At 43.6% G+C, this 12742-nt stretch overlaps 1 protein-coding gene across 2 annotated transcripts; it reads left to right on the top strand.

Annotated features, from left to right (window-relative positions):
- Window positions 1–1653: 1653 nt before the first annotated feature.
- PRDX4 (peroxiredoxin 4) lies at window positions 1654–9546 on the top strand. 2 transcript variants are annotated; one of them, XM_058419351.1, is made up of 8 exons: window positions 1670–1895; window positions 3684–3801; window positions 4756–4872; window positions 5366–5488; window positions 6106–6236; window positions 7822–7856; window positions 9053–9099; window positions 9423–9546. In XM_058419351.1, exons 1-8 carry the CDS (start codon window positions 1679–1681, stop codon window positions 9424–9426), a joined length of 792 nt encoding a protein of 263 aa, XP_058275334.1. In that variant the 5' UTR covers window positions 1670–1678; the 3' UTR covers window positions 9427–9546. The 2 variants fall into 2 exon arrangements, with proteins under 2 accessions (XP_039911832.1, XP_058275334.1); XM_040055898.1 differs by lacking the exon at window positions 9053–9099 and having other exon boundaries at window positions 1654–1895.
- Window positions 9547–12742: the final 3196 nt, after the last annotated feature.

Here is a 12742-nt window from a genome sequence, read left to right on the forward strand (position 1 = left end):
CTGGTTTGTATCATTTGAAAAAAATAATAATAATAAATTGTACTGTCCATTATGGCGCAGGTACCACACCATCCTGAAGCATTTATCACAAACCATCTGCAGAGACAGGCTGCAATGCAGATGTTCCTGACATTGTCAGTCTGGAGAACTTTTACTGGAGCACCAGTTTTCCCAGAGGATGGAATCCACAGTGCTCAAAGCACAAAAGGTCAAAACTTTCGATAAGGGACAGCTCCAGCTCTTTCACACCCTTATTTTTAAGGACTCTGAGTACAATTTAATTGATACTCTTGAGAGATGACCTGACTTGTCCCTGTCCAATAGGTATGCCTAGTTCAACCAGAAATTGTGCTGCAAAGTGTTACCAAGTGCTTGCCACAGCCTACTTACTGTCTTCAAAATCTAGTTATTAACTGCACTGTGGAATTACATTCTACCTATGATGTATGTAACTGTGACATATATAATTGTTTTGTGATATGAGCCACAATCAACTCAGCACTGAAAAAATGACCTCTCGCAAGGCAAACTTGAACCAAGGCATCTGAGTCACAGAGATTATCACAGCACTGGAGCATCTCTTCTGCAAGCGTTGAGGTTTTTCAGACCTTAGAGCAGCCTTCCAGCACCTAAAGGGGGCTTATAAGAAAGATGGGGGGGGAAATTTCTTAGCGGGGCCTATTCTGATAGGACAAGGAGTAATGGTTTCAAATTACAAAACAGTAGATTAACACTAAATATAAAGACAAAAATTTTACAGTGAGGGTGGCAAAACACTGGCATGGGTTGATCAGAGGTGGATGCCCCAACCCTGGAAACATTCAAGGTCAGGCTGGGAAGGGCTCTGAGCAACTTGATCTAGCTGAAAATGACCCTGCCATTGGAGGGGCATTAGAAAATATTATCTTTAAAGGTCCCTTCCAACCCAAACTATTTTGTGATCCTGTGAATTAAGGCACTTTGTATTTAACTCTTACACAGTCACCACGTGCACTACACGGTGCCCATTCAGATTGCTGCCCAGCTGGCAAAAATTCAAGGTCTTGGGAAGTGGGGCAGTGCCCCTTTCCCACATTTCCTGTATTCACGAGGCCAGAATGCACAAGAGCTGCACTTGGCATAGCTGGCTATGACCGCGAGCGGTGCCGTGCCCTCAGAACCCACGCTGCCACCGATAAGACATCACAGCAGATGGGAAGCCTCTCACACTCATCATTTCCTTTTGCAACCGCACGCTCTAGATACGTGCGCACCCTCTCTCCACACACGCGTGTACTTTTCCCTTCCTTCTCTACACTGGCACAAAATTCCCTGTTTCCTCCGAGGCCGGAGCACGAGGCCGCAGCCCCGCCGGCCCTGCCCGCGCTCAGCGCCCGGCCCCACGGGCGGGGCTGGGCCCCGGGGCGGCCGTGCCGGGCTGCGGCTCCTCTGCCGGGCCCCGGGGCGGCCGTGCCGGGCTGCGGCTCCTCTGCCGGGCCCCGGGGCGGCTGTGCCGGGCTGCGGCTCCTATGCCCGACCCAGCGTGGCGGTACAGGGCTGGCGCATCCCCAGCCCCCCGGGCCCTCCCCCGGGCCCCGGCCCGGCCGGGCCATGCGGCGGGAGTGTGTGCGGGCCAAGCTCCTCCCCGCCGCCACCGCCCCTCGCCGCGCCGCGGGGACGTGCAGTCGCTCGGCGGGACATGGAGGCGGACGGCGGGGCCGGGGCCCGGCGCCCCGCGCTGCTGCTGCTCCTGCTGGCGGCGGCGCTGGGAGCCCAGGCGGAGGCGGAGGAGCCGCGCTCGGCGCGGCAGCGCGGGGACGAGCAGTGCCATTACTACGCGGGCGGGCAGGTGTACCCCGGGGAGGCGGCCCGGCTGCCCGTCTCCGACCACTCGCTGCACCTCAGCCAGGCCAAGAGTAGGTGCCGGGCGCGGCCGGGGCTGCGGGAGCGGCGGGGCCGGGGCGGGGACGTGCCCGCAGTGCGCCTCGGGGCTGCGGCGCGGGGCGGCGGCAGCGCCACGTCAGGCGGAGCGCGGGGGCTCCCCGAGCCCTTCCCCTTCCCTCCCCTCCCCACGGCGGCGGTGCCGGCGGCCTGCGGGGCGGCCTCGGCGGGCGGGGGAGAAGGGAAGCAGGGGGCCGGGCGGAGCGGCCCCCGCCAGCTCCTTCCAGAGCTGTGTTTCCATCGTGGTACCTCTCACTGGCGTCCGGCGAGGTCCGTGGTTCCAGAAATGGAAAAGGAGTTCAGGGAAGCGCTTCGAGGGATGCACAGGAATGTTTTGTGCTCACACTGCGTTCAGAAACAATGAGCGGGCACCTCTCGTAACCCTCTGCCATCGCGCTGGGTTTGCCGCTGGTTTTGTGTCTGTGCTCTGTTGCAATTTAAATGCTTTAAATAAAAGAAAGACAGACGGTGGGGACAAACACCGTGAATCGCGTCGCTGTTCAGGGACGGCTGCTCAAAGTCCCGTCCTGCAGGTCAGAGAGTACAGAGAGATCGCACAGAAATTATCTTCTCTGTGAGAATTTACAGCTTTAAAATCCTTTTTCTTTACTGAGCCAGGGCGTACGTTCTGTTTTAAACATTTGCAAGCAGAAGCTACCAAAGGAAAATTTAAAAAAAGGAGAAGCAGCCAAGATATTTGTAACCAATACTGTTTGGGGTTTTGTCCCTTTGCAATGTAAGTTATTACAGACAGATGTTTATAACTGCAAAAACAATTACATTAATTTGGAAAGGGGTCAAGATATGCAGTATTTTGTTTAATATCTTTTCCTTCACCCTCCTAATCTGAAGGCCCTTGTTATACATCCTTGCTAAGTATACTTTGCAGCTGTGGGTTGTCCTAAGAAAAGGAGAGCCAAACAATTCGGGCACCATCCAGATAATATTTACAGTTCCACATATTTTTTTCAGAAGCCTTTCCCTAATTTGCTGGAGATGTATGTCACTGTCCTTGACACAGCAAGTGTATTCAGATCACCTTGTCATTCCAGCATACCCTATCCTTTGTCTAGTGAATTCACAGTGGTATGAAATAGCACCTGCTAGATTAATTTCTAATATTTTAAATTCAAGGTTAATCCCTTCTGATAGGAATAGTAAATATATTTCATGCTTTTCAACTGGATTTTTTTTAAACACAGCTGTCTTCAAGTTAAAATTTGCTTAGGAGTTGCAATTTAATGACCATATGCTGCATTTTTAGGTATTCGTCTCTAAACATCTTGTGGGATGTAATTTTTGTGGACCAGAATTCCAGACAGGTTTCCATGGCTAAAAAGTAGCAAAGTGAATTTGAACTATCTTGTGCTTGTGGTTCCCAACAGCTATTCCTAACAAAACAATGAAAATATCTGAAGTATTAAAGAGCTTTACCCCTTCAGTCTAGCAGGTGCCTTGAGCTGGCAGTGCACACAGGCTTTGCTCAGTAGGCCCAGATAAGGTTTGTGTTGCCTTGATTATCAGTGATCAACAGGGCTCATGTATGAACACAAGCTGGTCAAATTATTCCCTTTGCATGTGTAGTAAAGCTTTCATTTCTTCTTCATTCTGTACCCCCTGTTCAGAGCTGGAAAGCAGTTGCTTCTTGGAACTGTGCTGCAGGTGGTTTTTCAAGCAACAGGAGGAGCAGCTGTCCTTGGACAGCTTGGTTTGAGCACAGGTGTTATATTCTGACTTTTAATTCAATATTCTTTGCATTTCAGTCTCCAAGCCAGCACCTTACTGGGAGGGAACAGCAGTCATTAATGGAGAGTTTAAAGAGCTGAAGTTAACAGATTATGAAGGAAAATATCTTGTCTTCTTCTTCTATCCTCTTGACTTGTAAGTAAGAGCACTGTAGGTGTACCAAGACTGAGTCCAGCTACACTAGATTCATAATTCATTAATTCTTCTCTTTTTTTGAGGTCTTGTATTTTTGTTTGTAAGGATTTGGGAGAGAAGAGAGGAGTGACAGAAGAAAATATATTCTTTGCATTTGTTTTCTCATCATGCGTTGGTAAAATTGCAACACAAATCTTTGTCCTAATAACTGTGTCCACTAATTTGTGTCTCCACCCAAAACAAACAACTTTGTTTATCTAGTTAGGCAGACTCTATGTTCTGTTTCATGCTGTAAATCAGTGCTGCAAGTAGAAGAAAGCATCCCATCTACTTTTTCTAGTAGATAGTGTATCCAAGAGGTGGCATTTTCCCTTTAAGCTCATCCTGTAACATCCTAAGAGCACTTAACATTAACCTCCTGTATTTAGAATGCAGTAACTTCACTGATGAGTGAAAACATCTCTGCTTTTAAAGGGATAATCCCATTCTTTTCCACAAAATGAAGATAAGTGTACAGAGATGCATAACTACTTTTAATATTATAACATCATTAGCTTTACTACTTTTGTTGTTCTGTAATAGAAAAAGTTGAAGACAAATTAGTTAAAACTTGCAGATGTGCAGAGTAACAACAAATTATAGTATGATCTTCTGAAAAAATCGGCTTATAGTGCTTAAATTCAGCCACATCTGTAAAAGAAAGTAACTGTACAAGCTCTGAATCCAGATTGTAAAATAACCTTAGATTTATAGTCTTCAGAAAGAATCCATTTGTAACTAAGCTGGGGTCTGAGGGTGGAAGATTTGTCAGGCAGCATTTTGGTTAAATACTTGAAGAAGCAATAAAAATAAAAGCTGAAATAATTTGTGATAAATACACCATTTTAAGTTAGGTAGAAAATTTACTGGCTTTCTCGTGAAATTTTGACTTTTATCTTGTCTTAAATCATCTAGTACGTTTGTCTGCCCAACTGAGATAATTGCCTTCAGTGACCGAATTGAAGAATTCAGAGCAATAAATACTGAAGTAGTGGCATGTTCTGTGGACTCAAAATTCACTCACTTAGCGTGGTATGTATCTTACTCTTGTCTTTCACTATATCATAATGTGTGAAAGTGTGATGCTATTGACACAAATGTTTAAAATAAATTTTAACCCTAAAAGTGTGTGAAAGTGCCTTTATTTTTAAGCTTGTTTAATGTATATTGCTTGCAATTATGTCATGTCTCAGTCCAAAAATTACTACAAATACTAAAAGAAAATATTCATTAAACTAGCAGTAAATGCTTGACATTGTCCCAGTTCATGAGCACATTGTCGTAAAGCAAATGTGACTGATAAGAAAAAGGTCTTCATTAACAGATGTGGCCAAAACCTGCAAAAAATCTACTGAATATTTTGTTCAAACCACAGGTACAATTCATCTCCTTTAGTGCAAGTGAAAAAAAAAATGTCACCTGTTCTAAATCCCTCTGTCCATACTGATGTAGTTTGTGATTTCTAACTTGTGTAGGGAATATAAATCTGTATGAAAAATACATCTAAATGTCCTTTCCTTCAAAGGATTAATACTCCTCGTAAACAAGGAGGACTTGGACCACTGAAGATTCCCCTTCTTTCTGATCTGACACACCAGATTTCAAAGGATTATGGAGTGTATCTGGAAGATCAAGGACATACACTTAGGTATTTCACTGGGTTGCAGTTTGGTTGGGATTTTGCTAGGGTAATACTTACTGCTTTATATTTAAAGAAGCATTTGAAATTTTTCTTTTAGAGCAGCTTTTACTTGGGGATTTATGGTGAGTAGCAAATATTGGAGAACACAAAAAATACAGTCATGAGTCAGAAGAGGGGTCACAGTTAACATTCTGTTTAACAGCAGGCATCAGTAGATACTTTGGGCAGGGAAAATACGAAGGATTCCCCAGGACTGCAGTTGCTCAGGGACCTCCCAGGTCCAAGTCGAGACTAAGGTTACCTAAAGAGATACATTTGCCTAAAACTGAATAGTTTCTTTTTGGATCCTTATAATGCCCTAGTGTCTGCAGTCCCCCGGCAGGCCCTGTCAGAGCTTAGTTCTATGTTCTACAAAGTATCTTTTTGTTTGTTTGTTTTAACTGGAGTTCAGCTCAAGTCCTCTGATACCCAGGTAAAGAATAGTAAGTTACTGGTGGCATTACATGGTGTTTGCAAAGATCAAGTTCCTCCCATCCAGCAGACATGAAATAGTGCCTGAAAGCACCACTATCATTAATTCTGTTTCCTAACACACACACACACTTTTTTTTTTTTTCCCACAGAGGCCTTTTCATTATTGACAATAAGAGAATCCTTCGACAGATCACAATGAATGACCTTCCTGTTGGGAGATCAGTGGATGAAACACTTCGTTTAGTACAAGCATTCCAGTACACAGACAAACATGGAGAAGGTGCTCTTTTAAATGTTGCCATATTGAAGATTGTTTTACTCAGCCTGGAAGCTGTATTAGCTTTTTAGAGGAAAGATGCTCATTAGCATTAAGAACTGGCCTCATACAGTGACTGAAGTGGTTTGATTGCCCTGCTTGATTCCATGGTCCCCAGTCCTTAGGTTGTTTCTAGAATAGTAATTTACACTTTGCTTCACATGCATGAGAATGAGAGGATAAAGCATTCCTTAGTCTGAATTTTGGCATTATGTGCCATGTGTCACAAGCTGTGAGGCTGTGAAGAATGAGGCCCAATATTTCAGTATATTTTGCATACTAAAATAATGCAAAACATGCCAGCCATCCTTGTCCTGTGCCATTCAGTGAGGACCTGTGACAAGTAGTTGAGAGTGTTTCATATCAAGATTCATGGTGATACTGTGGAAATTATAGCACCATTACCTATGTTTTCTCTATAAGTGCTGTGTGATCATCTTTCCCCAACAAAGAAATTTTCCCGCCTTCAGATCATTACTTTGTATCAAGAATTCTTATTCATCCAGTTCAAGCATGGGGTGAACTTTTTCACATTTCTTTAAATAATTTATTTAAAGATTTGTTTAAATATGAATTTTTTTTAAATATGAATTTAACACATTTAGCAGCTTAATTTCCAGTTCAACCCAGTGTCACCAGGCATTCGAAAGTACCTTTATATGAAGGTACAAATCATTAATGTGTTGTGCTGTACAGATGTGAAAAAATAGATGCTGATACTTAGGCTGATGCAATCTGACTAAGGAAATTTACCCACATTTAGTTACAAAGCCAGCTTACACGATGCTGATTTGTAGTGTTTCCAGAATACCACATTTTTTCCTAGCTTCTATGTGAATGTTGGAGGAGAGCCCCCGTAGACACTGCATTTGTTTCTTTGCATAGAATAACAGTTCTCCACAATTCCTACTAGCAAGTGGGACATTTTGTCTGTCAGCATGTCTTAAGGCAGTGTAATATGACACAACTGCTTGGGCTGCTCCCTCTCTCAGAGGGAGAGCTCTGAACAGATGAGAGCTTTACTCCAGAATATGCAGCTGTGTAGGTGGTCCCAGGGCTCCCAGCCACACTGGGCTAAGCACATGCTGCAATCCCTTTGCTCCTAAGCAAGGCTACAAATAAAATCAGTCTCTTGTGGAATCTTTGAACTGATCTGTTTGCTAAAAAATGCCCCTGGTTCTGGTTTTAAAGAAAGAAAGGTAGGTCTCTCTGTAGTCACCTGAATTTTATTGCAAAACTTCTGGTTTACTAGAATAGGTGTTCATTCTCAGATACTGCTTTGCCAGTAGTTTGTGTAGAAGGGCACAAGAATTAAACTAAGGCATAGGCATCCATGCAGAGATCTGCAGTTTTCAGGTAACAGAAGTGGTGGGTGGTGTCAGGTATAGACTGCTAGGTCACCATGCCATGGGTAAAGAAAACTGCACATTTAATAGTTTCAGATACTGACATGTGACACTTCATGATGTTTTACTTCAAGGTCAAAAGGGGAATATTAAGCACACAAAAGTCTGTGTGTTCAGCTAACTTTGTCTCTTTTTTTTTTCAGTTTGCCCTGCTGGTTGGAAACCTGGCAGTGAAACAGTAAGTCACTGTTTATCTTAACATGCATGTAGTACTAACAAGCACTCAGTTACCATCTCTACTAGAGCCAAATCCAAAATCTTAGCAACTTTCAGTGAGAAGGTATGAGTAATGTCACACTATTAAAGTTACACCACTTGGATTTACTATTGATTTCATTAGGGGATTGTTTCCCTCACACTAGACATGTTCCAGTTGTTTCAAACTTAGGGTGTGTGAAAAAAATTCACTCGATCAGCAGTGAGTTTGTGATCAAGAACTTTTTCCTGTCAAAACCTGATGAGAGAAAGTACAAAATTCTTGAGTTTGTTGTATCTTCTTGGTTATTTGTCCATAAAAATTCTTGGTGGTTCTTACTGCAGATCCTGGGCACTAACCAAAAAAAGAGAGAAAAGTTCCCAGGCTGTTGTGGTATGTGCCAGAGCCAGTGCCACTATCAGCACTCCAGCAGGGAGCACTGCTTTGCTGTGCAATTGCCCTCCCTTCTTTGTTACTCCTGGGCTCCATGTGACTGGAGGCAGAGGAGCCAGAGTTCACATAAGCACTCACTGAACTTGTTTGTGTTCCCTGGCCCAGAGTGAGCCTCAGTAGAATAATGAAACTTTCACCAGAGGTCTCAGCTGCCCTGTTCAGATGAGATCACTGTCACTTATTTCAGCATGTGGCTTCCTTCTGAACCATCTGGTGATGACAGAGCACTGTTGTTAAAGAGCTGGCTCAACAAAAAGCAGATCCCAGCAGCCTCTAAGCAGAGTTAGTGAGCTCTGTACTTGATAGTAAAAAACATTAGGATGTTAAACCATGTTTCTTTGCTGGATGTGAAAGTTTCCTAGGATGACTTGAGGCTGGGAGTCAATTTTTTCAAGCTAGCAGAGGAGTGTCATAATGGGGGAAGCTGGATATTAAGACTATGAAATTAAAGAGGTCTGGCTGGCCCAACATTCATATTTTGTTACTGAAAACTTCTGCCCTCCATGACTAGGATCACCTAGATAACATGACATTGGTATACTTTCTAAAAAACAGTCTTACAATGCTGATATTAACAGCTCCAACACTGCCAGTTTAATAATCCAAAGCAATACATAAGCATTCTCCACTTCCTCTGTGCAAAGGGTGCAGACAATAGCAGAGTAGTTGAAAAAGCCTTTCTCAAAGATGTAGTCATGCCTTCTAAATGTGTTTGATTTAATTAGATCAAACCAGAGGAAGCCATGAGAGTGTGGTGGCCAAGGGAAGAACTGTAAGTAAATTCTAAGCCTCTAGATTACAGGTACTAATTTACCAAAATATCTTGCTTTTGGGGCAAGCTGTCAAAATTCTTCCTTTGGTAGGCTGCACTCTCTCATACCTCCATCAGTTGGATCTCTCTGCTACTGCTGTTAGGTACCTTTAGAGATGAGCAGTCATCTAGTACAAAATCAGCTTATAAATTACTCTTCAGTGTTGCTAGTGAGTTGGCAGTAGCATCTTACTATGAAATACTGTGCTGTTCTGGCTTTATCATTTCCTGTGTTTTTGTGGCTTTGGTTTTTGACTAACATTTTCATTTTCTTTCTTGCACAGATAATTCCAGATCCAGCTGGAAAACTGAAGTATTTTGATAAACTAAACTGAGGCTCACTTCCGTTGAATTAAATAGGTCACATTCAACTTGATTTTTGCCAATAAAATTTCATTAATTTTGGTACTTTTGTGAGTTTGATTAATAAGTAATGGCAGTAAAACATTAAAGGGCTCATTGTTTAAACCGAAGTGTAACCTGTGTGAAGCACAGGTACCTCATTAGCTATCAGAGAATATTCTTATGAAATACATGTTTTCTCTTTAGATTTTATTTAGATGCTCAGTCTTCCACAAATCCACTTAGCATCTTGGGCTTAGATTCATGACTTCTGCTATTACTAGATTTCTTAATTTCTACAAAAATCTTATGTGTTTGGTCACATTCTAGAAACTACAGCTAGAAAAGAGCCACTTGGTTATGCTAAATTTGTCTGTAGTCCAGAGAAAATAGCAGCTAACTTAAAAGTCAAGAATAAGTTGCAGTTGCTGAATTAAATTTCCAGCCTGTCTAAAGCATGAAAACATTTCTCAGCTACTAAGAACATACACTACACTATATAAATCAGTACATCTGCACTGAAAAAAGCTCTATCAGTTCATGTGATTCAAGGGCTGAACCAGTAAATTTTTCTATGCTTGAATTTTTAGTGTATTTGCTGATAAGATAAATTCTGTTTCACACTTTGAGTTTTATCCCTGTCCCTACACTGTTAACAGATGGACATGGGGGATAGCGTCCTGTGCCAATCCACTCCCTATCTGGCTCCTAGTTTTAAGGGAGTAGTTGTTGTCTTTCCCAAAATAAGTACTGACATGTTATCATCAGAAACTTGTAGCTGATGGAGGTGAATTTCCTTTCAAGGGAAAAGAACATCTCCATGTAAGACATACTTGTGTGCACTGGAGAACCCTTCCCTGAGGATGTCATCTTACTTCTTCCCACCTCTTCCTCATTTTGACACAGTATTCTAGAGTCTGTGCAACTGAAATGTGTGTCAGGGTCACACAAATGTAACCAGAGTAATCCTTGAAAAGGCAACAAGCACCTTCTGCACCTCTGCATTATTACTCTTGGTTGGATCCCACGTGCCTGAGAACTCACTTCCCCTTCCCTCACCAGACCATACCATTCCCTGCCCTATACTTCAATACAATTCTGCAGAACTAGGCCAGGACTTGCAGCTGCACTGTGAAGTTACATGATTTTGTGGATTTGGGTGAGTGTTGAGCAGCTCTCCACGTCAGTCACTGCAGACACAGAGCAGAAACAGCTGCTTCACCTCACTCCAGCTCTGACACAAGTAACACTTAGGCACATGCCACGGGCAGAGGGAACCACAGCCAGAGCAAGTAGAGCTCCCACTGAGCCTCAGCCTCCCTGTTCCTGTGAGGTCTGGGAAAAGGAGTCCCTCATCCCAGCTAGAGGGTAACAGGCAGAATGAGAACTGATGCCTGGAAAAGGCTGACCTGGAACAGGGACTAGACAGAGCCAAGAGAACAAAGTAGGTATTCATAGTAGATATTCATCAAAAAGCTTTTAAGGATACACCTTGGGCAGCACAAGAGCCTGCCCAGGGCTACACCGCAGATGGACCCAAAATGGTCACAAAATGGACAACTGGTCACGACTTTTTACACTTTTATAGGTTTTGGTCCATTTGCATATTGGGGTTAATTGTCCAATTACAGATTCAGATTAGGAAGTCCCATCCTTCTTGTTTTCTCTCCAGTCCACTGTTGTTTATACTTTTGGGCCTGAAAACTTGTAACCCTTGTCCTTGGTCTCAAGCAGGAAAAGGATTGTTTTGTCTACCTACTCTGTGAAGAGAGCTTACTAACAATGAGGCTGAGAACTACATCCCTAGGCAGCACAGAATCTGGAAAACATGAAAGCTAAACACCAAAAGCTGCTAACGTGCTGCTCCTGCCTGGGATAGCAAAGACTAGAGGGTATTGTGTAGAGATGCTTTCTCACATGACTAGAATGTAAGTCACCTTGAATTTTACTCTGGATTCTGCTTACATCAACCCTGAAGCACCAAGAACACACAGAATGTTCAAATAACTCCAAGCCATTGAGTTGGAGAAATGCAGGCCCAGCTATCACAGTGACATCCAGCAGCAGCCCAAAGCATAGAATGAACACAATGCTTGCCCCCCCTTTAGAACTGGTGCCTGTGCCCTGCTCCCCAGAGGCCTTGCCCACCTCTCCAGCCAGCTGGCTCTCAGTCACACCTAATGCTCTCCCAGCTGCAGGAACCTCTGGCACTGAGCCAGCCTGTGACACCTGATAAAGACAGAGATGAGTTATCAGCCATGTGTTGAACGCCTTCTGCCCAGCTCAGGGCTCCTTGCAGAGCCCAGTGAGCAGCGAGTTCCATCAACACAGGCACAGGGTCTGTGTATCTCTGCAGCAGTCAGCACCAAGAGCAGCAAGCTACAGCAGATGGCAAAAGCTGTGCAGAGCCTGAGTCAGGAACAGAAAACTGCGCTGAGAACACCTAGAGACAAGAAAACTGGAGCCATCCGCATGCTTTGACCATTGCAAATTTAAGTCACAGCAGCCTAACTGCATCAACATTCAAGGTTTTTATAAATGCACATTTACATTTGAAACGTGGTAAGGGATGGCATAGGCTTTTTTTTTTTTTTTTTAATGCAGTTCAATGGGGATAAAAAGTATTAGGGAAATAGGGAAATAGTCCTTAGGCAAAGACTTGAGTTGCCATGTCATTGTACATACCTGTAACGAACAAATGCCAAAGCAGTCTGTTCTTCCAGTACTCCACATGAGATTTAAAATAGTGGATAACTTAAATTTCATACATCTCTATTTTCCCAAACACCAGCATATATTCAGGGGCCTCTCTTGGAAGTGCATAAAATGCAGATGCCATTGTGAGCCTGTCTTCTACAGAAAAAGCAAAAATGCTCCCGCAAAGCAAGCAATGACTAATAATGAAACAGTCTTCAACTTCCTCTGCTACTCTGGGCAAGCCTCCCACACCCCTCTACTCCCCCCTCAGCTCTTAAACTGTAGATGGTAGTGAGGTCTGCAGATTAAACCCACCTCTCCAAGCAGGATGAATCTAGCTGAGACCTGGATGTCACTTCCAGAAGTATCGAAGGAGCATCAATTCAGATAATAATCATGGCACAGATTGTTGATGTTAATAGCTGATGCAGCCCTCTGCAGCCTTCCTGGGTTACGCCCACTCCTTGCCCACAGAAACCTCTTCTTCTGCAAGCTCAAGTATAGCCAAAAAATAACCACCACGCTGCTGGGAGCCTGTACTGGCATTAGGTTTACAGTTGGACTC

The sequence above is a fragment of the Hirundo rustica genome, chromosome 2 (genome assembly GCF_015227805.2).
Source record: "Hirundo rustica isolate bHirRus1 chromosome 2, bHirRus1.pri.v3, whole genome shotgun sequence".
NCBI classification, from domain to species: Eukaryota; Metazoa; Chordata; class Aves; order Passeriformes; family Hirundinidae; genus Hirundo; species Hirundo rustica.

What these genes read in the sequence shown, in the direction of transcription:
- PRDX4 (XM_040055898.1), top strand. Translation starts at nt 1,679, where the DNA reads ATGGAGGCGGACGGCGGGGCCGGGGCCCGGCGCCCCGCGCTGCTGCTG. An exon ending in GCACCTCAGCCAGGCCAAGA is followed by an intron (nt 1,896 to 3,683) that starts GTAGGTGCCGGG and finishes TTTGCATTTCAG; the next exon opens with TCTCCAAGCCAGCACCTTAC. An exon ending in TTCTTCTATCCTCTTGACTT is followed by an intron (nt 3,802 to 4,755) that starts GTAAGTAAGAGC and finishes TAAATCATCTAG; the next exon opens with TACGTTTGTCTGCCCAACTG.